The sequence below is a fragment of the Lolium perenne genome, chromosome 4 (genome assembly GCF_019359855.2).
Source record: "Lolium perenne isolate Kyuss_39 chromosome 4, Kyuss_2.0, whole genome shotgun sequence".
Taxonomy (NCBI): Eukaryota; Viridiplantae; Streptophyta; class Magnoliopsida; order Poales; family Poaceae; genus Lolium; species Lolium perenne.
Window position 1 is genome coordinate 217,796,792 of NC_067247.2, and position 22,834 is coordinate 217,819,625.

The following is a 22,834-nucleotide window of genomic DNA, read 5'->3' on the forward strand; positions in this document are numbered from 1 at the left end:
GCCACGTGATGTGGTTTTTGGGAAATTTGCTACAGTGGGAGGGGTTAAAGAGTATTGGCCTGCACGTGTGTTCATTCTAACTGCAGACTTTGCTGATATACTTCCTGCTGATGAAGACCCTATGCCACTTGATGGCAATCCACATCCACTACCAGGAAATTTACAGCGTCACCCTAACCTGTTTGTTAATCCACAGTATCCTGAGATTGGATGGGATGTTGGTCCAGAGCATCATTTTGATGCACCTGTGGATGGAAATAATAATGGGAATCGGATGGAGGAGGAATTGGAAGAAGTGCAAGAGTCAATGGTTATGAATATCTCTGATAACTATCAGTCTTCAGTTAATATGATGCATCAAGGAAATTTGCAAGTACGGGCTCCGGGTGATCCTGTCATGATGTAATACATGTTGGAAGGGTTATGACTGTTTTTGGCCCTTCCCTGCCACCTCATATGCGATAAGATTTTTCGTTCCATGATGCCTGACCTTTATGCTAAAACTTTTCCTCTGTCACTACAAATTTCACCTTTTGCATTTATCAAGTGGAATATGGAGGTTGCTACTAATACTGTCTGTCAAGGAAATAGTATGTTGTTGCTGCAGGGTACATATAGCATGACTGACAGTGGTGTGGAACATTCTTCTGCTGATAAATTGGCTGATACTGTAGCTGTCTTGCCTAAGGAAAGGCCAGTTGCCAGGTCGCTTGATTTTGATAAACTATCTGCTGATGTTGCTACTACAGTTTTCTCTGCTACTCCAATGGCTGACAAGGCAAAGAGAGGGCGCAAGTCAAAGACTCTTGTTGTTCAACCTGAGGAGCTTCGATTCACTCGTAGCTGTGTGAAGATAGATAACCCTGTTCTTGCAGTTCAGCCGCGCCCTAAGAAGAAGTCTCGTGCAAAGTTCCTGCTTGGGTTGCCACAGGATGAGGGAGCAAACGTAGAGGAAGATAATGATCAAGAGGAGGATGATCAAGAGTTCATCAATATACCTGCAACACCCATAGCACTAAGGAAATGGGTAGGGCCTCAGCTTGGTATTGCACCAGAGAAGCTCACTAAGGAGAGGCTTGAGGCTGATCCTGCAACTTCTTCCTCCAAAGATGGTCATGATGATGCTTGATCAAGAAGTGATGTTGTCAACCAAGGGTTGTCAGTTTGTGGTTGCTTTTGTTCAATTATGGTTATTTTGGTCAGTGATGATTTATGTGTCAGATTATTTGTGTCATGTTATCTATACTTTTCTCAGTACTATGTATTGGGTGGCTATGTTACTCTCCACTCTGGTTATAAATGTGTAATATTTCTAGAAGGAGTTGGAGAATATTGTGCTGGAATGTTCGTGGTTTAAATTCAGAGAATAGGCAGCGTGATGTCAGGTCAAAAAAAGTGGGTGTGATATAATTTACAAGAAAAAAGTGCGAGTCAGTGTACTGGCGCTTCATTAGAAATTTTGCTCCCAAACAATTTGACTTCTTTGTTTTTGTTCCCTCTATTGGGGCCTCTGGGGAAATTATTGTTCTTTGGAATTCATCAGTTTTCACTGGCTTGTTGCTTGAAACTCAGTCCTTTGGGGCCAGAGTCAGTTTTACATCAGTTCATAATAATTCTTCATGGGTTATGGTTTGTGTCTATGGACCATGTCAGGGGATAGCTCGAGATGAATTTGTCTCATGGTTGTATAAGTTGAATATACCAACTATGGATAATTGGCTAGTACTGGGAGATTTAAATTTTATTCGAGATCAAGAAAATAGGAATAAACCAGGTGGTAATATTCATGATATGATGTTGTTCAATGAAATAGTAGGCCATTTGGGATTATTAGAGCTCCCTTTAAAAGGAAGGTCCTTCACTCGGTCAAACATGCAGAGAGAGCCTTTGCTTGAGCAACTCGATTGGTTTTTCACAAGTGCAAATTGGATCTCTAAGTATCCACATTCCATGGTGCTGCCATTGGGTAAAATTGGATCAGATCATGTCCCATGCGTGGTGACAGTGGATACTAGTATACCAAAACCCTAATTGTTTCACTTTGAGAATTATTGGGTTGATCTCCCAGGTTTTTCTGACTGTGTAACTAGCTCTTGGGGAAAATTTTCTAATAAAGCTTATAACATAGCTTTGGTTGTAGACAAGCTCAAAACTCTACGGTATGATCTAAAAAAGTGGCATACTAGGCTATCTCACCTAAAACAGCTGATACAGAGTTGTAATAAGGTCATACTGATCCTTGATAATTTGGAGGAAAATTGTCCAGTGTATAGATCTGAATTTAATTTCAGGAAAGTGGTAAAGATCCATTTGGAGGAATTAGCCTTAGCCGAATGCAAGTATTGGAAAAAATGCAGGATTAGATGGATAAAACAGGGAGATGACAACACAAAGTTCTTCCATGCTATGGCAACAGAGAGATATAGGAGGAATAATATTTCTATGCTCATTGGTGGAAATGTGAATGAGGTTTCAGATCATGAAATAATGGCAGGAATGTTGTTAACAAATTTTAAAGAAAGAATGGGCCAGTCAGAAGGAATAGTCATGGAATTCGATTTGGGCTCCTTGCTTTCTAAGGTTGATGGGCTTGATGAGCTAACTCTTCTATTTGATAAGAAGGAGATGGATGATGTTGTTGAAATGATGCCAGTGGATCATGCACCTGGGCCGGATGGGTTTAATGGAATGTTCTTGAAAAAATGTTGGCCCATCATTCAAACTGAATTCTATCGTTTGTCTTCTGATTTTCATGATGGGAAAATAAAACTGGATAATATCAATGGCTCATACATAACATTGGTCCCCAAAAAGCTATACCAATGGATGTTAATGATTTTAGGCCAATTTCATTAACCAATGTATGTTTGAAACTTTTGACAAAGCTTGTTGCAAATCGATTGCAAGGGAAAATTTTGAGCTTCCTGCATAAAAACCAGTATGGGTTCCTAAGATCTAGGTCAATACGGAATTGTATTGCTTGGGCATTTGAGTATCTCTATATATGCCAAATTTCCAAGAAGCCAATAGTAATTGTTAAGTTGGACTTTGTGAAAGCGTCTGATACTATTGAGCATGTGGCAATACTGGAAGTTATGAAGCACAAAGGTTTCAATGAGGTTTGGCTAGGATGGATAAAAATATTTTAACCTCTGGAACATCTGCAATATTGCTAAATGGAATACCAGGGAAACAATTTGTTTGCAAGAGGGGAGTTAGACAGGGTGACCCCTTGTCCCCTCTATTATATTCCTTGGGATCTGATCTTTTGCAATCAGCTGTGAATGATTTAGACAATGAATTATTTCAAGGCCTATTGAGACTAATGACGAGGACTTCCCAATTATCCAGTATGCAGATGATACGTTATTAATTATGCCTGCAGATATGGATCAGATGATGGCACTGAAGGAGGTACTGAATAAATTCTCCAAATCCACTGGTCTGAAAATTAATTTTGGTAAGTCAACGATGGTGCCAATCAATGTTCCTGATGATTTAATGGGACAGTTAGCTACTAAGGTTGGTTGCCAAATTGGAACTATGTCTTTCACATTTTTGGGTTTGCCTTTGGGCACCACTAGACCCACACCATCTCAAATCTTATGCCTATTGTCTGTCGACAAGAAAGGAAACTCGCATCCAGTTCCACCTTTCTATCACAGGGGCTATACTACAGTTGATCAACTCAGCTCTTTCCTCCATGCCACTGCATTTTCTATGTTCCTTACAACTGCCACCATGTTTGACGAAGCGGCTTGATAGAATTTTAAGGAAGTGTTTATGGAGGGATAAATTTGATGAACCAAAGCAATCCCTGGCTGCATGGGAAATGATATGCAAGCCAAAGAAAAGTGGTGTGTTAGGAATTGTGGATTTTCAAAAGAAGAATGCTTCTTTACTGATTAAATTTCTAGATAAATTTTACAACCACCGTGATATTCCTTGGGTGAATCTGGTGTGGCATGCTCATTATGCAGATAAACTTCCACGTGTTGAACAACTATGTGGATCGTTTTGGTGGAGAGATGTGCTTAAATTGGTTGACAACTTCAAAGCAGTGGCTGCAGTCAAGTTAGGGAATGGACACTACAAGAAAAGTTGCCATAGCCGACGAAGTTGAAGTTGCGCCGTGGTTGCTGATGCACCATGCCGACGATTTTTGCTCTCTCCGTGGTGCATGTCAATTTTTTTTTCTCGTTTTTGAGGCCACCTAGCCCGACGAAAACGTGGAAAACGTCGTGTATGGTGGCCCGAGATATGGTGCTTGATGAATTCTCGGGTGCGCCGGCCGGTTCAACGTAAATCTGTACCGCCCAGAGATGTAGGGCCCAGATGGCAGCCTCTCTAGCATTGTTTTTTTTCTTGATCGCGCCATCTCGTTCAACGCTCTCCGATCGAGCCGTTTACGATGCAGGATCATGGGTCCCGCATGTCATCCTCTATGTACAAAAATTCTTTCTTTTCTTGGATTTTTTGACCCCCTGATTTCTAGCTACTTCCTTTTTCTTTTGATCCCATGCCGCCTTGGAAACGTTGAGACTGCTGCTGCAAAATGGGACCCGCATGTCACCCTCTATGTGCAATCAAGTTTCTTTTCTTGGAGATATTTTTGGCACTTGATATTTGGTCACTTGTCTTTTTCTTTCGATCCCGTGCCGCCTCTGAAATGGTGAGACCACTGCTGCAAAATGGAACCCGCATGTCATCCTCTATGTGCAATCATGTTTCTTTTCTTGGAGTTATTTTTGGCACATGATATTTGGTCACTTCCTTTTTCTTTTGATCCCGTGGCGCCTCTGAAACGTTGATACCGCTGCTACTAAATGGGACCCGCATGTCATCCTCTATGTACAATAAAGTTTCTTTTCTTGGAGTTATTTTTGGCACCTCATATTTGGTCACTTTCCTTTTTCTTTCGATCCCGTGCCACCTCTGAAACGTTGAGACCGCTGCTGCAAAATGGGACCAGCATGTCATCCTCTATGTACAATAAAAGTTCCTTTTCTTGGATTATTTTTGGCTCCTGATATTTGGTCACTTGCCTTTTTCTTTCTCTCATGCCGCCTATCACACATTGAGTAAGCTGCTGCAAAATGGACCCGCATGTCGTCCTCTATGTACAATAAAATTTCTTTTCTTGGATTATTTTTGGCACCTGATATTTGGTCACTTGCCTTTTTTCTTTCGATCACATGCCGCCTCTGAAACGTTGAGGAAGCAGCTGGCTCATGGGACCCGCATGTCATCCTCTATGTACAATAAAATTTTGTTTCTTGGATTATTTTTCACCCTCTGATTTTTGGCTATTTCCTTTTTCTTTCGATCCCATGCTGCCTTGGAAACATTGAGGATGTTGCTGCCTCATGGATCCCGCATGTCATCCTCTATGAACAATACATATTTCTTTTCTTGGATAATTTTTGGCTCCTGATATTTGGTCACTTGCCTTTTTCTTTCGATCTCATGCCGCCTTTGAAACGCTGAGGAACCTGCTGGCTCATGGGACCCACATGTCATCCTCTATGTACTATAAAAGTTTCTTTCCTTGGAATTTTTTTCACCCTCTGATTTTTGGCTATTTCCTTTTTCTTTTGACCCCCTACCGCCTTGAAAACGTTGAGTAAGCTGCTACTCATGGGACCTGTGTAACACCCCAACTTTTGCAACCCTGTTTAGTTGTCCTTAGTGCAAAAATCAGGGGGAACAAAAACTTTTTCTTAAGACTAGTTGGAGGAATTGCCTTGATCTGTTTGTTATGATGAATTGCTTTGATCTGTTGGTAGATGTATTGTCTTGTTTAGCTTGTTGAGTTTTGTCTTGAGCTACCCCATAGAACAACACCCCTTGTGGTAAAACAAACAACTCACCTAATAAAACACATGTGTGGCTTAGGAAAAATTGTTTTCCTTCTTACTACACCAAAACTCTCTACTTATGGCAACATGAGTGTGCCATCTTGAAGTTCCTATTGGTGTTCTAAATCTAGATCAGATCATCCTTAATTCAAAAACTTGGGATCATCTTACCCCTTGCCACATCCTTCTCTTATACCCACTCCTCCTGGCTGATTCTGAAGCGAAGTCAACAATCTGTTTTGGCAGGCTTATAAGATTCCAACTTTGACAGTTGATCTCTTAGCACCCACAACTATTTTTGGTAACCTCAATGCATGGATCTCCTCTATGCATCACCATCTGCAACTTCCACGTCTTGCATGTCCCATTCTACTCTTGCAACTCTTATACTCCATTGATCTTGTACCCTATCCAAAGTTTAACCTCAAGATCACTTCCTGCACTTTTGCCTCTTGTTTTTATTCAAGTTTAATCTTTACAAAACCAAGAGTGGAATGATGTGTACATTTTGTAGCCACTGTCTACCCTTGAGAACACTTCTCCCTAAATTAGTTTTCTTTCTCAAAAACCCTATTGTTTTTCCTTTTCTAGTTTTGATCACAAAACTACTTCTGGTTTTATTAAATCTTTTCAAGATATTTTCTTTAAAGAAAACAAAGAACTGAAATGGGTTTTTGTTTTTCATCCCATTTCTACCAAGTATTGATTTCTAAAACATCATTTTCTATCTTGCTTTCTTTTTAACAAAAATCTTGTTTATGGTACCTATTCCATTTCTTGTTTTCCTCTTGCTTATTATACATTTGAGAAAAACTCTACTTTACTTGAGAAAGTAAGTAGAACATTTTGAACTCCTATGTTCCAACTAGTTTCTCTCAACATTATCAAATTCCATTCCACTTGAGTTCATTCCTAATTGTCCCTAGACAATTGAGGTGTTTCAAATCCTTTTCAAATAAATTCTTTTTCAAATGACAATCCTTGCACATCTTATGCACATCACTGATCTACCACATTGTATCCCCTCACCCTTCAATTCTTGATCAAATGGATTATAATTTGATACTTTCAAGTGGACTCCCTTCAACAAAAACCCTAGACTCAGGGAGTATTTCAAACCACTCCCAATTGACCTCTTATTTGAAGCGCAACTCATATTCCATCATACCCATCTCAATCCTTTGTTATTTTCCATCATCACCTTGACATCATGAATTGATGATTTATGTCACCATATTCATCCTTGTGAGTATGTGGTTACTTCACTCACCATCTCTCCTAGCCTTGCTCTACCATTGTCTAAATCACCATTAATACGTCTCCAACGTATCGATAATTTCTTATATTCCATGCTACTTTATTGATGATACCTACATGTTTTATGCATACTTTATGTCATATTTATGCATTTTCCGGCACTAACCTATTAACAAGATGCCGAAGAGCCAGTTGCTGTTTTTTGCTGTTTTTGGTTTCAGAAATCCTAGTAAGGAAATATTCTCGGAATTGGACGAAATCAACGCCCAGGATCTTATTTTTCCACGAAGCTTCCAGAAGTCCGGAGAGGAAACGAAGTGGGGCGATGAGGCGGCGACACGCCAGGGCGGCGCGGCCGGGAGGCGTGGCCCACCTCCTGGCCGCGCGGCCCTATTGTGTGGGCCCCTCGTGGCGCCCCCTGACCTACCCTTCCGCCTACCTAAGCCTTCGTCGATAATAACTCCAGTACCGAGAGCCACGATACGGAAAACCTTCCAGAGACGCCGCCGCCGCCAATCCCATCTCGGGGGATTCAGGAGATCGCCTCCGGCACCCTGCCGGAGAGGGGAATCATCTTCCGGAGGACTCTTCACCGCCATGGTCGCCTCCGGAGTGATGTGTGAGTAGTTCACCCCTGGACTATGGGTCCATAGCAGTAGCTAGATGGTTGTCTTCTCCTAATTGTGCTATCATTGTTGGATCTTGTGTGCTGCCTAACATGATCAAGATCATCTATCTGTAATGCTACATATTGCGTTTGTTGGGATCCGATGAATAGTGAATGCTATGTTATGTTGATTATCAATCTATTATCTATGTGTTGTTTAGGATCTTGCATGCTCTCCGTTGCTAGTAGAGGCTCTGGCCAAGTTGATACTTGTAACTCCAAGAGGGAGTATTTATGCTCGATAGTGGGTTCATGTCTCCATTAAATCTGGGGGAGTGACAGCAACCCCTAAGGTTGTGGATGTGCTGTTGCCACTAGGGATAAAACATCAATGCTATGTCTAAGGATGTATTTGTTGATTACATTACGCACCATACTTAATGCAATTGTCTGTTGTTTGCAACTTAATACTGGAGGGGGTTCGGATGATAACCTGAAGGTGGACTTTTTAGGCATAGATGCATGCTGGATAGCGGTCTATGAACTTTGTCGTAATGCCCAATTAAATCTCACAATACTCATCATAACATGTATGTGCATGGTCATGCCCTCTTTATTTGTCAATTGCCCAACTGTAATTTGTTCACCCAACATGCTAATTCTTATGGGAGAGACACCTCTAGTGAACTGTGGACTGATACGTCCAAAACGTATCTACTTTCCCGAACACTTTTGCTATTGTTTTGCCTCTAATTTGTGTGTTTTGGATACAACTAACGCGGACTAACGCTGTTTTCAGCAGAACTGTTCTGGTGTATCGTTTTTGTGCAGAAATCCAACTTTCAGGAAAATCCTCGGAATTTATGCGAAAGTCTTATTTTCCCAGAAGACTCACGGAGCCAGAAGGGCAAGCCAGGTGGAGGCCCGAGGGCCCCAGACACTAGGCCGGCGTGGCCTAGGAGGGGGGCGCGCCGCCCTAGCGTCTGGCCCCCTCGGCTGGCCTCCGACGCCCTCCTCTGGACTACTTAAGGGGTTTCGATCTAAAAATTGCGACCAAGAAGTCGAAGTCGCCAGAAACCCTCCAGAACGCCGCCACATCGCGAAACTCCATCTCGGGAGCCAGAAGTCTCCATTCTGGCACTCCGCCGGGATGGGGAATTGGAGGAGATCATCGCCATCACCACCACCGACGCCTCTCCATCGACCAGCAATGTTTCCCCCATCCATGTGTGAGTAATTCCCCCGCTGTAGGCCGAATGGGATGGTAGGGATTGGATGAGATTGGTCATGTAATAGTATAAGATTGTTAGGGCATAGTGCCTAGTGTCTGTAATTGGTACTTTGATGATATTGTTGCAACTTGTTATGCTTAATGCTTGTCACTAGGGCCCGAGTGCCATGATCTCAGACCTGAACATGTTATTATTTCATCATGATATTCATTGTTTATGGTCTTACCTGCAAGTTGTATACACATGTCGCTGTCCGGAACCAATGGCCCCGAAGTGACAGAAATCGGGACAACCGGAGGGGATGGTAGTGATGTGAGGATCACATGTGTTCACGGAGTGTTAATGCTTTGCTCCGGTACTCTATTAAAAGGAGTACCTTAATATCCAGTAGATTCCCTTGAGGCCCGGCTGCCACCGGCTGGTAGGACAAAAGATGTTGTGCAAGTTTCTCATTGCGAGCACGTACGACTATAATTGGAACACATGCCTATTGATTGCTTTGTACTTGGACACCGTTTTATTATTATCTGCAAATGCCCTGCTTGATTGTTACATGAGTTTCTCTCATCCATGCAACGCCCGTCATCCGTCCCCGTGCCTACAGTATTTTAATCCTGCTGTTTACTAAAATCACTACTGCTGTCTTTGTTACCCTGCTGCTGTTATTTTACTACTGCTACTGTTATAAAACTGTTACTACTGATAAACTCTTGCGAGCAAGTCTGTTTCCAGGTGCAGCTGAATTGACAACTCCGCTGTTAAGGCTTTCAAGTATTCTTTGTCTCCCCTTGTGTCGAATCAATAAATTGGGTTATACTACCCGCGAAGACTGCTGCGATCCCCTATACTTGTGGGTCATCAAGACTGTTTTTAAAGCGCCGTTGCCGGGGAGCATAGCTTTATTTGGAAGTTCACTTGGATTGATATTGTTCGCTGCAAATTCTCCATCATGGGTAAAACTCGCGATCCTAAAGTCGCCATATTACCATCCACTACAAGAAAAGGTACAACTCTGAGTACCTCTGCTACTCTTGATTCACCATCTGTGATAAGTCAACTTGTTTCACCGCCGCAAGCTTCACTTGCTGGTACTTCTGCTGAATCTGAAAACTCTCATAATATTGATAATGTTTCTGCTGTGCTTGATGATAGTGGTTCATTGGGATCTTTTCTAGATGCTACAATTGCTAAGTCTAGACAAATTGAAAATACTGAAACTCCTAATGCCACTACACCTGTTAATTCACCTGAACTTGATTATTCTAGTGATGATCCTGATGAAGATTATGTGGAGCTTAATGATGATTTTATTAATAGATGCAATGCTACTGCTGATGCAAGAAAAATTAAAAGTTTCTCACACAATATCTTTGTTAGGCATAAGCTATCTCCTGATCCTAAATTTGCCACATCTCCTATATGCATTAAGGATAAAGATTATGATTTTTCTCTTGATCTATCTCATATAGCTATTGTAGAGAAAGCACCCTTTTGTGGTACTGAAAAAGAAAGTGCTGTAGAGCACATGATTGAACTTTCTTCTATGAGTAGCTTGTTTTCTGATGATGTCAAGATGCGTACTTACTTTGTCGCTAATTTTTTTCCTTTCTCATTAAAGGATGATGCTAAAACTTGGTATAATAATTTGCCTCCTGGTTCTATTAAAAGTCCAACTGATTTGCGTGATGTTTTCTTTCGAAAATACTTTCCCGCTAGTGCTCAACATGCTGCTTTACAGAGAATTTATAGATTTGACCAGGGAGATGAGGAGAAATTGCCTGAGGCTTGGGCAAGATTTTGTTCTCTTATCAGAGCTCGACCTGGACATGATTTAGAAAAGAATGATCTACTTGATATATTTTATAGTGGACTAACCATTGAGTCTAGGGCATATTTGGATAGTTGTGCTGGTTGTGTTTTCAGGAAAAGAACTCCAGACGAAGCTGAAGAATTATTGGCTAAAATAGGCCGGAATCATGATGATTGGACTATGCCCGAACCAACTCCAACGCCAATATTGAAGAAGAGGGGTTTAATTAATTTGAATGATGAAGATATGAGGGAAGCCAAGAAGTCTCTCAAGGAGAAAGGTATTAAATCCGAAGATGTGAAGAATCTACCTCCCATAGAAGATATATGTGAGATAATTCCCCCTTCAACCATGATTGAGGTAAACTCCCTTCAACGCTTTACTAGGGAAGATATTCCGTATTCAAAACCTCCTGCGCAATGCTTAGATGAGTTTGATAATTACATTGCTAAGCAAGAAAATTTTAATATGAGAGTAGAGAATCATCTAATGGAAAATTCTCAAGCTATTAGCAATTTGCATGATATTGTGGAGAGAACCTCCAATGATGTTAAGATGCTTGTTAAACATTTTCAAATGGTTCAAACTCAAATTGATCAACTCACTAAAGTGCAAAATGACTTATTAAAAAATAATTCTAAAGAGAAACATGCTTATGAAGTAACAACTAGAGGTGGTGTCTCTACCCAGGATCCTCTATATCCTGAAGGGCATCCCAAAAGAATTGAACAAGATTCTCAACGAATTGAACCTAGTGCTCCTTCTAAGAAAAAGAAGAAGAAACATAAAAATGTTGTAGAATCCTCTGAACCTGTTAATGATCCTAATAGTATTTCTATTTCTGATGCTGAAACCGAAAGTGGTAATGAACATGATAATGATAATGATAATAACAAGAATGATGCTTCTGATAAAGAAGAGGTTGAAGATGAACCTGAAAAGCATGCTAAAAAAAAAGTATACTAAAGAAGATTTTATTGCTAAGAAACATGGTAATGAAAGGGAACCTTGGGTGCAAAAGCAAATGCCTTTTCCTGCTAAGAAACTAAAATCAAAGGAAGAAGAACACTATAATAAATTTTGCGATTGGATGAAACCTTTTTTCTTGCAAATCCCTTTGACTGATGCTATTAAATTGCCTCCTTATTCAAAGTATATGAAAGATATTGTTACTAACAAAAGGAAAATCCCCAATGAGGAAATTTCCACTATGCTTGCTAATTACTCTTTCAATGGCAAAGTTCCAAAGAAGTTGGGCGACCCAGGTATACCTACTATTCCTTGTTCTATTAAGAATAATTATGTTAAAACTGCTCTATGTGACTTGGGAGCCGGTGTTAGTGTTATGCCTTTTTCTCTTTATAAGAGACTTTATTTAAATAAGTTGATACCTATTGATATATCTTCGCAAATGGCTGATAAATCTACTGCTATTCCTGTTGGTATATGTGAGGATGTTCCTGTTCAAGTTACTAATAACTGCTTGATATTAACTGATTTTGTTGTGCTGCAAATGCCTGAAGATGATAATATGTCTATTATTCTTGGGAGACCTTTTCTTAACACCGCAGGGGCTGTTATTGATTGCAATAAAGGAAAGGTTACTTTCAATGTTGATGATAAGGAGCATACCGTCTATTTCCCCAAGAGGATTGATAAAGTATGTGGAGTTAACACTATTTCTAATGTGAGAACTATCAAAGTTGGAACTATCGATTGTCCTATATATGAGCCTAAAGAAGGATATCAAAATCTTATGATTGGATCCATATCAATACAATTCAAGGTAACATGATTGATTTGAGGTTTATTTCTTCTTATGCTATGAAAATTTATTTGGTGGCAAGACTTGATCAACCTTGTTAACAAATACTTTTTATATGCATAGAGGAGGTAAACAACATCTCTTTCTTCCTCCACTTGTTTTACTTGCTGTAGCACTTTTGATTTGCAAAGTTCCTTAGTTAATTAGAGATTTCAAAAATTTTCCTGTCCAGTAATAATAAACTTAATACCCAGAAATGTGCGTTTTTTTCAAAGTTCTCAAAAATTCACAAAAATTATACCGTTGGTCCTATTTTTCGAAAATGCACCTGGGAGCACCTGGGGATGACCAGTGGGGCACCCCAGGGTGGCACCCCACAGGCTGGCGCGGCCAGCAAGGGGGGCGCGCCACCCTGGTGTGTGGGCCCCCCTTTACCCCACTTCAGCATCTCTTCCTCCCACACTCTTCTCTCTCCCGAAAAAATTGACACCAGCTTTCTCTCACTCGCGTTTTTGCTCAAGAGCTCAGGATTTTTCGATCTCTTTGCTCAGCCCAGATTTCTGTCTGAAATTTGGCACATTTGCTCTCCGGTATGTGACTCCTCCGATTATCCAAGTAGAATTTTGTTTGGTTGAGTATATCTTGAATATTTTGCTTCTGTAGGTAACATGTTTAGTGAGCTTGCATGCTTGTTCTAAGATGTATAAACTAGTTTTGATGCATGATTAGTACTCTAGCAAGTTCCTATAGTAGTTTCCCTCAATTATATGTCATCAAATCAAATTTTATATTGTTGGTTAAAAATTTCAGAAAATGGAGTGGAATAGGCATCAACTAAACCAACAAGAATTGGAGGTGCAACAAGTCATGAGAGTGAACCGTGAAGAGGGAGTATACCCCTCTTACTACCCGTGCACAGATTTCATGAGAAGTGCAGGAATCTTGGAAGATGTTCAGAATCTAATTTCTCGTGCAGGGTTGAATGATTTTGTTGACCTCATGCCAATATGCAAAATTGACTATGTCTGTTGTGCAGGATTTTAAGTTCAATTGGTCGCAATCTAACCCCATGGTCCAGTACAAGATTTATAATAAAACTGTCAACTTGCCATTCAATGATTTTTGTACAGCAATTAGAGTACCGCAATGGGGATCATGCGAGAAGATAAGGGGATCGCCGCGAGAGCTCTTAAACCTCTTCGAGATGATTTGTCATGGAAGGAGTTTCTCAGAGGATGGTGGTAAAATCAGTAGCATTCAACTCCCAGCTATCCGCTACTTTGCTTATTTCATTACTAAATGCATTCTTGCTAGGAAGAATGGTAGTAAATTATCTGTTCAGGATTTAGCTTTTCTAGCTGCTGCACTGCAAGACAATAGGGCTTATAATCTGGGTGCATTGATAGCTTATAGACTTGCTACTAACCGTGAGAAGGGCGGAATTTGTGGAGGTCTCATCGCCTCTCGTTTACTAGCTTTGCATGGTGTAGAACCTCACCATCTTGATATTCAACTTTCCATAGAAAAACTTGACATAGTCTCTATGATTAAACATGAATTTGTTTCTGATTCATCTAATTTGGGTAACCTGTTCTACAAGATGACATTTTATAAGAAAGCCTGGAGAATAACTAAGAAAACTGAAAAACTAGTAAGATTACCTGCGCCTGTTCTATTTAACCTTGATTCCAGGAAGGATTGGTCAGTCACGGAAGGTGCGCTGAATGCGTACATAGAGAGAGGAGGCCATCATGCAAGAGACAACACGGAGGAGGCCGAGGAACACCTCGACTCGTCATCCGATGCAGCAAGTTCCTCACATCAACATTTTGGACATGTGGAGCCTCCACGTTTCTCTTCTGCACAGGGACCTCACTATGACTACGCCATGCGTGATCCACCGGTGCGGAACAACGACCCTCGATGGGATTGAACTCCACTTAGGCTAAAAGCCTAAGCTTGGGGGGAGGTATACCGGCATCACTCATTCTTTGCATATTATGGTTGCTGGATACTTGTACATACTTGTTTAGTTGCTTTGAGTGGTTTTCTAATGAGAGGAAGATGATATTTGGGGAAGTGCTGCCTGAAAACAGATTCTGGACTGTTACCGAAAAAATTCTCAAAAATAGCCAGAACGCTATTTTACGAAGCCAATTTTTGTGCATGTTCCCCAGGTTGTTATCTAACTTTCATTAGTTGAACACTTTTCGATTTTAGCAGTGGAAGAATTTCTTAAAAATCGAGTACTGTACTGCTGTCAAGTTTGACGAATTTCTGTTGCTTTGTGTTTATGTGACTTTTCTAGTTTGCCATTTCTTGTTTTTGCTTTGTTTTTTTCCCAAAACACAAAAAGACCAAAAATATTTCTGCTGTTTCTCTTCATCATTTGTTTGCTTTGGTTTATTGCATTTATTTTGCTTTGTTTGCTATTGCTAGTTTGCTATAAGAAAACCCAAAAAGATTTTGCTTTGTTTGCTTGTTTCCTTTTGTTCTTGTTTCCAATTTGAAAACACCAAAAATATTTGCTGTTCTTCTTTGGTTTGTAAAGTTCATTATGAGTTCAATGGTCTTCGGTGGCTGGAGCGTGGTTTTCATTTCATATTATCCAAGCTACACAAGTGAAAGGCAATAATGACGATCTACGACAATTGGATTGTGGTGAGAGCCTGGTATGAACTCTATTTGTTTTCATTTTTGTACATATACTCATCCATGTGAGCATGCTTAGTTGGTTCATGTGAGGTGTATGTCATTTAAGAAAGTCTAGTAGTTCATGATCTCTCATGTTTAGCTCCAATTTATTAATATGAGTAGCATGTCATGGATGTTTGCTTGCATTGTTTTATTCATAAGTAGGTATGATATTGTGGTATCCTCCTCTGAATAATTCATTTGAATTAACTTGGCACATGCTCACGCATGCATATGACTGAACAAAAGTCAATTAAGCCTCTATGATTTACATTGTTTTAGAGTTCTCGTATCACTTTTATGCCTCCGTTAATTTATTTTGCCGCAAGCATGATTATGACAGTTACTGCTCTCTTGATTTGTCGCTCCCTAGTCTTTTGCTAGCCTTCACTTGTACTGAGTGGGAACGCTGCTCGTGCTTCCAAACACCTGAAAACCAAGTTGTTCCAAAGTGTCCACCATAAATACCTATGCATGGCATTTCAAACCATTCCAAGTAAATTCTCATGCGCTACCTTTAAAACCTTCAAAATGCTTCTCAATTTGTGTTAATGTTTCATAGCTCATGAGGAAGTATGTGGTGTTTAACTTTCAACCTTGTCATTTACTCTTGACGGACTTTCATATGGACTAGTGGCACATCCGCTTATCCAATAATTTTGCAAAAAGAGCTGGCAATGGGGTTCCCAGCCCCGATTAATCAAACTTCATTAATAATTCTCTTCACATGTTTTGCTCTGATTCATCAGTAAGCAACTTAATTTTGCAAATAGACACTCCTCCATGGTATGTGATTGATGGAAGGCACCCAAGGATTCGGTTAGCCATGGCTTGTGTAAGCAAAGGTTGGGGGGAGTGTCACCCATAATAAAACTAAAATACGTGTGTAAACAAAAGAGAAGAGGGATGATCTACCTTGCTGGTAGAGATAACGTCCTTCATGGGAGCCGCTCTTGAAAGTCCGGTTGGCGAGGTAGTTGGTGTACCCATTACCATTTGTTGACAACAACAAACACCTCTCAAAATAGTTTTACTCCTGTTTTAAAAATGAAAAGCTCTAGCGCATGTTAATCCCTGCTTCCCTCTGCGAAGGGTCAATCTTTTACTTTTATGTTGTGTCTCCATCCTTTCTTTGAGCACTTTCTTGAGAGCACAACTATCATTCTTAGTATAATATGCTTGTCTCAAAATATGATTGATTGCAGTATAACTTTGATGCTTTTATCTTTGACAATCACTATTTCTAGTCTTTCTAAGAACTTCAGAGGTGCCTGAGCATTTATGTTTTGCTGATCAAATATGGGCAAGCGAGATACCACTTTGTCATACTCTTTTATAAACATTGCAATCCTGCTTATAGACATGATTCATGATGCTTATTATTAATTGTTGGTACCTTCCCATGATTGACATAGCTATTAGATGATCTTATTTGCATGTATCTTATTATGAACTGCCTAAGTATTAGCCATAGCATGAGAATATTTACATCATATGAACAAATGTGTTCGTGAAAGTTCTTTTATCGCTCAGTTGTTAACTGAATTGCTTGAGGACAAGCAATAAGCTAAGCTTGGGGGGAGTTGATACGTCCAAAACGTATCTACTTTCCCGAACACTTTTGCTATTGTTTTGCCTCTAATTTGTGTGTTTTGGATACAACTAACGCGGACTAACGCTATTTTCAGCAGAACTGTTCTGGTGTCTCGTTTTTGTGCAGAAATCCAACTTTCAGGAAAATCCTCGGAATTTATGCGAAAGGTCTTATTTTCCCAGAAGACTCACGGAGCCAGAAGGGCAAGCCAGGTGGAGGCCCGAGGGCCCCAGACACTAAGCCGGCGTGGCCCAGGAGGGGGGCGCACCGCCCTAGCGTCTGGCCCCCTCGGCTGGCCTCCGACGCCCTCCTCTGGACTACTTAAGGGGTTTCGATCTAAAAATCGCGACCAAGAAGTCAAAGTCGCCAGAAACCCTCCAGAACGCCGCCACATCGCGAAACTCCGTCTCAGGAGCCAGAAGTCTCCGTTCTGGCACTCCGCCGGGACGGGGAATTGGAGGAGATCATCGCCATCACCACCACCGACGCCTCTCCATCGACCAGCAATGTTTCCCCCATCCATGTGTGAGTAATTCCCCCGCTGTAGGCCGAAGGGGATGGTAGGGATTGGATGAGATTGGTCATGTAATAGTATAAGATTGTTAGGGCATAGTGCCTAGTGTCCGTAATTGGTACTTTGATGATATTGTTGCAACTTGTTATGCTTAATGCTTGTCACTAGGGCCCGAGTGCCATGATCTCAGATCTGAACATGTTATTATTTCATCATGATATTCATTGTTTATGGTCTTACCTGCAAGTTGTATACACATGTCGCTGTCCGGAACCAATGGCCCCGAAGTGACAGAAATCGGGACAACCGGAGGGGATGGTAGTGATGTAAGGATCACATGTGTTCACGGAGTGCTAATGCTTTGCTCCGGTACTCTATTAAAAGGAATACCTTAATATCCAGTAGATTCCCTTGAGGCCCGGCTATCACCGGCTGGTAGGACAAAAGATGTTGTGCAAGTTTCTCATTGCGAGCACGTACGACTATAATTGGAACACATGCCTATTGATTGCTTTGTACTTGGACACCGTTTTATTATTATCTGCAAATGCCCTGCTTGATTGTTACATGAGTTTCTCTCATCCATGCAACGCCCGTCATCCGTCCCCGTGCCTACAGTATTTTAATCCTGCTGTTTACTAAAATCACTACTGCTGTCTTTGTTACTCTGCTGCTGTTATTTTACTACTGCTACTGTTATAAAACTGTTACTACTGATAAACTCTTGCGAGCAAGTCTGTTTCCAGGTGCAGCTGAATTGACAACTCCGCTGTTAAGGCTTTCAAGTATTCTTTGTCTCCCCTTGTGTCGAATCAATAAACTGGGTTATACTACCCGCGAAGACTGCTGCGATCCCCTATACTTGTGGGTCATCATGGACCCCGGTCCATTCTTTAAATCGAATACAATCTACTGCAATACTCGTTCTACTGTTCTCTGCAAACATCATCATCCACACTATACATCTAATCCTTTGTTACAGCAAGCCGGTGAGATTGACAACCTCACTGTCACGTTTGGGCAAAGTACTTTGGTTGTGTTGTGAAGGTTCCACGTTGGCGCCGGAATCCCTGGTGTTGCGCCGCACTACACTCCGCCGCCATCAACCTTCAACGTGCTTCTTGGCTCCTACTGGTTCGATAAACCTTGGTTTCTTACTGAGGGAAAACTTGCCGCTGTACGCATCACACCTTCCTCTTGTGGTTCCCAACGGACTGGTTAACTGCGTGCCAGCATCAAGACAATTTTCTGGCGCCGTTGCCGGGGAGATCAAGACACGCTGCAAGGGGAGTCTCCACTTCCAATCTCTTTACTTTGTTTTTGTCTTGCTTTATTTTATTTACTACTTTGTTTGCTGCACTAAAACAAAACACAAAAAAATTAGTTGCTAGTTTTACTTTATTTACTGTCTTGTTCTCCATATTAAAAAACACAAAAAAATTAGTTACTTGCATTTACTTTATCTAGTTTGCTTTATTTACTATTGCTAAAATGGGTACTGTTATCACCAGATTTTAACCAAATCAGAGGTGGGCCGTGATTGAGATGGGTTTAGCGAATATACGTAGAAAATATTCATGAATCGGCCTTGTATAAAGAGTTTGGGCAAAATTGCCCGTGTATCTGTAAATTATAGTAGGATACGTGTCGGTTAGGATTAAAAGATAGAGTTTAGCTCGTACACGGTTGGGATTATTCCCAAGTTAGGAAGTCTACGGACTATAAATATGTATCTAGGTTTTTTTGAGAAGGAGGACGATCACGTTCACAACAAACCAATCTAGGCGCATCACCACCCCTTGTTTCGAGGGTTTCTTCCGGGTAAGCGCTATGCTGCCTAGATCGCATCTTGCGATCTAGGCAGAATCTTGTTTATTCGTTGTTCATGTGTTGCTCGTACTGAAGCCTTTTTGATGGAGAGCAACACCGTTATCATGGATATGTTAGGGTTAGCATCGGTACTTTCTTGATGTATTTGATTAGTCATGCTACCCCTGGATATCTAGCCACCCTTGTACCGATCTTAGGTGCAAGGGTGGCACCTTGCTTAGTCATTGTTTAGTAGATTCGATCCGTTACGATTGCTCCTTGTTCTTCAAGGATTAGTTTGATATCTACATAGCTAGGCCTTGCAAACGGGTTGAAGGATCCAGTAGCACGTAAGGTATAGTTTGCTAGTCCTAGAGAAGATGTTCCGGGAATCAACTCCACGTTGGTTTTTAGGCCTTGTCTAGGGCTGGTTTATTATCATCTTTCGTGTCTGCCAGGCTCAATTACGTGTAGGACGTTCCGGTTATGTGGTGAAAACCCTAGATCGTCGTAGATCGTTTTAACCTAATATTGATCAAGCAGGACCACCATGTTATCGTAGATCTCATGCGAATCATGGGTGGATCGGCTCCTTGAGCCGATTCACAGGACAACCTGAGAGCCGATCGAGGCTCGTATTTAATGTTTACGTGTATGCCATGCAGGAAACTAGTCGAAGCAATCCATCACCTTCCTGACCAGGTATAGGTCAGGTGGCACGCCCTTGCACCAGCATCGGACGTGCGTGCCGGAGCGTTGCGGGCCGTCGCCCGAGGGACTAGGGCCCACCAGCAGTCATGGGAGCCTCCCGGCTCTTCGTGTTGCCCGTCGCCACTCGCCAGTGGGTTTTGGTGGTCAACACATTCTGGCACGCCCGGTGGGACATTCTTCTACATCAATTGCATCAACATCCGCATCAGAGATGGCGGAAGATCCAGTCACGTACGAAGACCTGTCTGAGGAGTACAAGAAGAAGTATGACGAGATCAAAGCTCTCTTCGAAGCCGACCTCATCGGCTCTTTCCAGAGGACCCGCTCACACGGCATCAGGTGGAAAGGGTTCTCAGCTGAAGGCGCTCTCGATGGAGTGGATCTGTCTACTCCTTCAGAAGAACGCACCAGGTCTCTGTGTGTCAACACCCGGATTTTTAAGTCCGGATGCCTATTATGTCATACATCGCAATCCCAGGAAATTGTTGTTGCGAGGCATAATAGTTAAGTATCACAGTCATCATTCATTACAAACCATAATGTCTTACAAATTGGAATCACATGATCCATATTACACGAATAGTTGATCTAATGATCAACGAACAAACACAAGTTCATAGCGGAAGCGTAAGATACAAGGACTCTCTAGTCCACAGGCCAACGCTTGACGTTAGAAGCTCCTAGTTGTGGTAGACGTCCTGCTGATCGTCATCCTCATACTGCTGCTCGGCTTCATATTCTGGCCATTTGAATAGCCAGGGACAAAGCCGTGAGTACTTTAAGTACTCGCAATCTAATACTAAAGTAAGTACTAGCATTACTATTGAGAGTGTTCTAAGCTCTAAGTTTATTTGCATAAAGCCAATTTTAGTTTAGAAACATTTTTGTAAACAACTCCTCAGGTGCTAACTCACTCAAGTGGGAACATTAGTGTCATTCCCACAACTCAGTTGTGATTCAAATTCAAAGTCACCGTTCAAGTTCAAGTTCAAAAACACCAGCCACATAGAGGTAAATTCTGATGACGGAAACAGAATGGCCTTTCCAATTGTCCATATCCGCGGACGCGGCTATTCGAATAGTTCTACACTCTGCAGAGGTTGCACACTTGTGCCACAACATTTGATTTCATCCGTCAGGGATAAAACCCCGAATAATCGTAACTCAGTACGCGGATCATCAACCGTTAACCTTTCACTTACACACCCTAGTATAGGCACCTCTCCCCATGAGCTTGGCCTCCCGGTGAAAACCAACTGTTAACCCGGGAACTGCACAGGGCTTGGCCGTACAATTCACCTCAATTCACATCATTTCTCAACAACGGAGGCAGCCTCAAGCGTAACCCCTATGACGTGTGTTCAGAGGGAACCCATACTAAGACACATAAATTTCCAGCTAAGCCTTACCCATAATCAGGTATTGTGGGGGTACTTAATATTGGTAAGGAATCGCATCCAAATCAATCATCAGTTTTTAGCCCAAAATCACCAAGTCAATTTCATGTCATATTCACCTTCAAAATCTTTCAATGGAAATGACTCATCATTCCAAGGTTTTCACCATCATCATTTCATAAACACATGTTCCCATCTAGAGTAGTCATTTTTAATTTAGCACTAGCAGCTAGGTATGAGGTGTGCTAAGTACTTGCTTTGCTTCTAGGCTAAGTTTGATACTCTTGTACTAACTCGATACTAACCAGGTAAATCATGAATCAAAAAGTACTTTGATAAAACAAGGGTAAATAAAGCTTGTAAAGTAAAACTGGGAAAAATAGGATCATAAGCATAAAGTAAATGGGGTAATGCCTTGCTCATGGTGAGCTTTGCACTTTGCAAGAGTATTATCTTGCCTTGGTTGGGGAATTGGTCAAAGTGGTCTTCTTCTCCTTGGAAGTAGACCTCCTCCTCCTCCTGGTACTCCTCGGTACTAGCGTCTAAAATACGAATACGGGGTACACAATCATCACACCAAACTATTTTATAAACTAAACACAAACATGGTTCACACACTTAAACTAGCATCACATATTACTATTAAGTTGGTGAATGTGTTTTTCTTATTATTTAAGAAAAATAATTTCCTCTCATACCAATCTTAAATGTTACTTTGAATTATTCAGAGAAATAATTTACTCTCATTATCTTATTAAGATTTAATTTCTCTTATGCATAATGTGTGACCTAGGTTGACCCAAGTCAACCTCTTCACATTTATCATTTTGAGAAAATGATTTAAATGAGGTGAGCACCTCATACAATTTAATTCTAGCATATCAAAGATTTAATATCACCAACAATTCCTATGAGACCTAATTGACCAGAGTCTCTACTTCATTTGGAATTGGTGGTGACAAGATTTAAATGAGAGAAACTCTCTCATAAGATTTCTTAATAGTTTTGGACAATATCTTTGACTAGAAATAGCCATAAAGTCATTTAAATCAACTAAGCCATGATCATTCAAAGTAAGCATGGCATATTTTTGTAGAAACAATTTGTATAAGTGAAATGTGAATTATTGGAGGTGGAATTAACTGAAAAGCATTTATGGTTGATTTTTAAGAATTATTATAAGGCAGAAAAGTCCCTGCCTTGTTTATTTTGTCACTTTAATTCTACAATAGATCTAGGGTTCTATCCAGTGGCATTGTGTAGATAAATTCCTAAGGTTTCCAAAAATATAAAGTTTGTAAAATTTGGCCAAGTAGATTTGTCCCTATTGAATTTTAAACTTGGCATCAGATTGCATATTTCATTTATTCTGGAAATTTGAATTTGAACAGGTGGGCTCGCGCGGGAAACTAGCTGGGCTGCAGAGAGAAAAAGGATTTGGGCCAGCCCACTTCACGTCCAGCGCGAGCAGGCCGTCTGACGGCAGGTCCCACGCGTCAGCGGGACTTAACCGCCGAAACGGTACGCGCAACGCGAGCCGTGCGATTAGAAGGAGATCGCACGGTCGAGGGAGGCCTTCGTCTCCA

General features: G+C 41.1%; 1 protein-coding gene across 1 annotated transcript in view; it reads left to right on the plus strand.

Annotated features, from left to right (window-relative positions):
* The first annotated feature begins 2,523 nt into the window (after positions 1-2,523).
* The window catches only part of LOC127347513 (uncharacterized), a 39,918-nt gene continuing 19,607 nt past the window's right edge, over positions 2,524-22,834 (plus strand). Inside the window, exons 1-3 of the mRNA XM_071829325.1 lie at positions 2,524-2,678; positions 3,312-3,414; positions 3,981-4,074. Coding sequence (XP_071685426.1) covers positions 2,524-2,678; positions 3,312-3,414; positions 3,981-4,074 — 352 coding nt within the window. The remainder of the gene's footprint in view (positions 2,679-3,311; positions 3,415-3,980; positions 4,075-22,834) is intronic.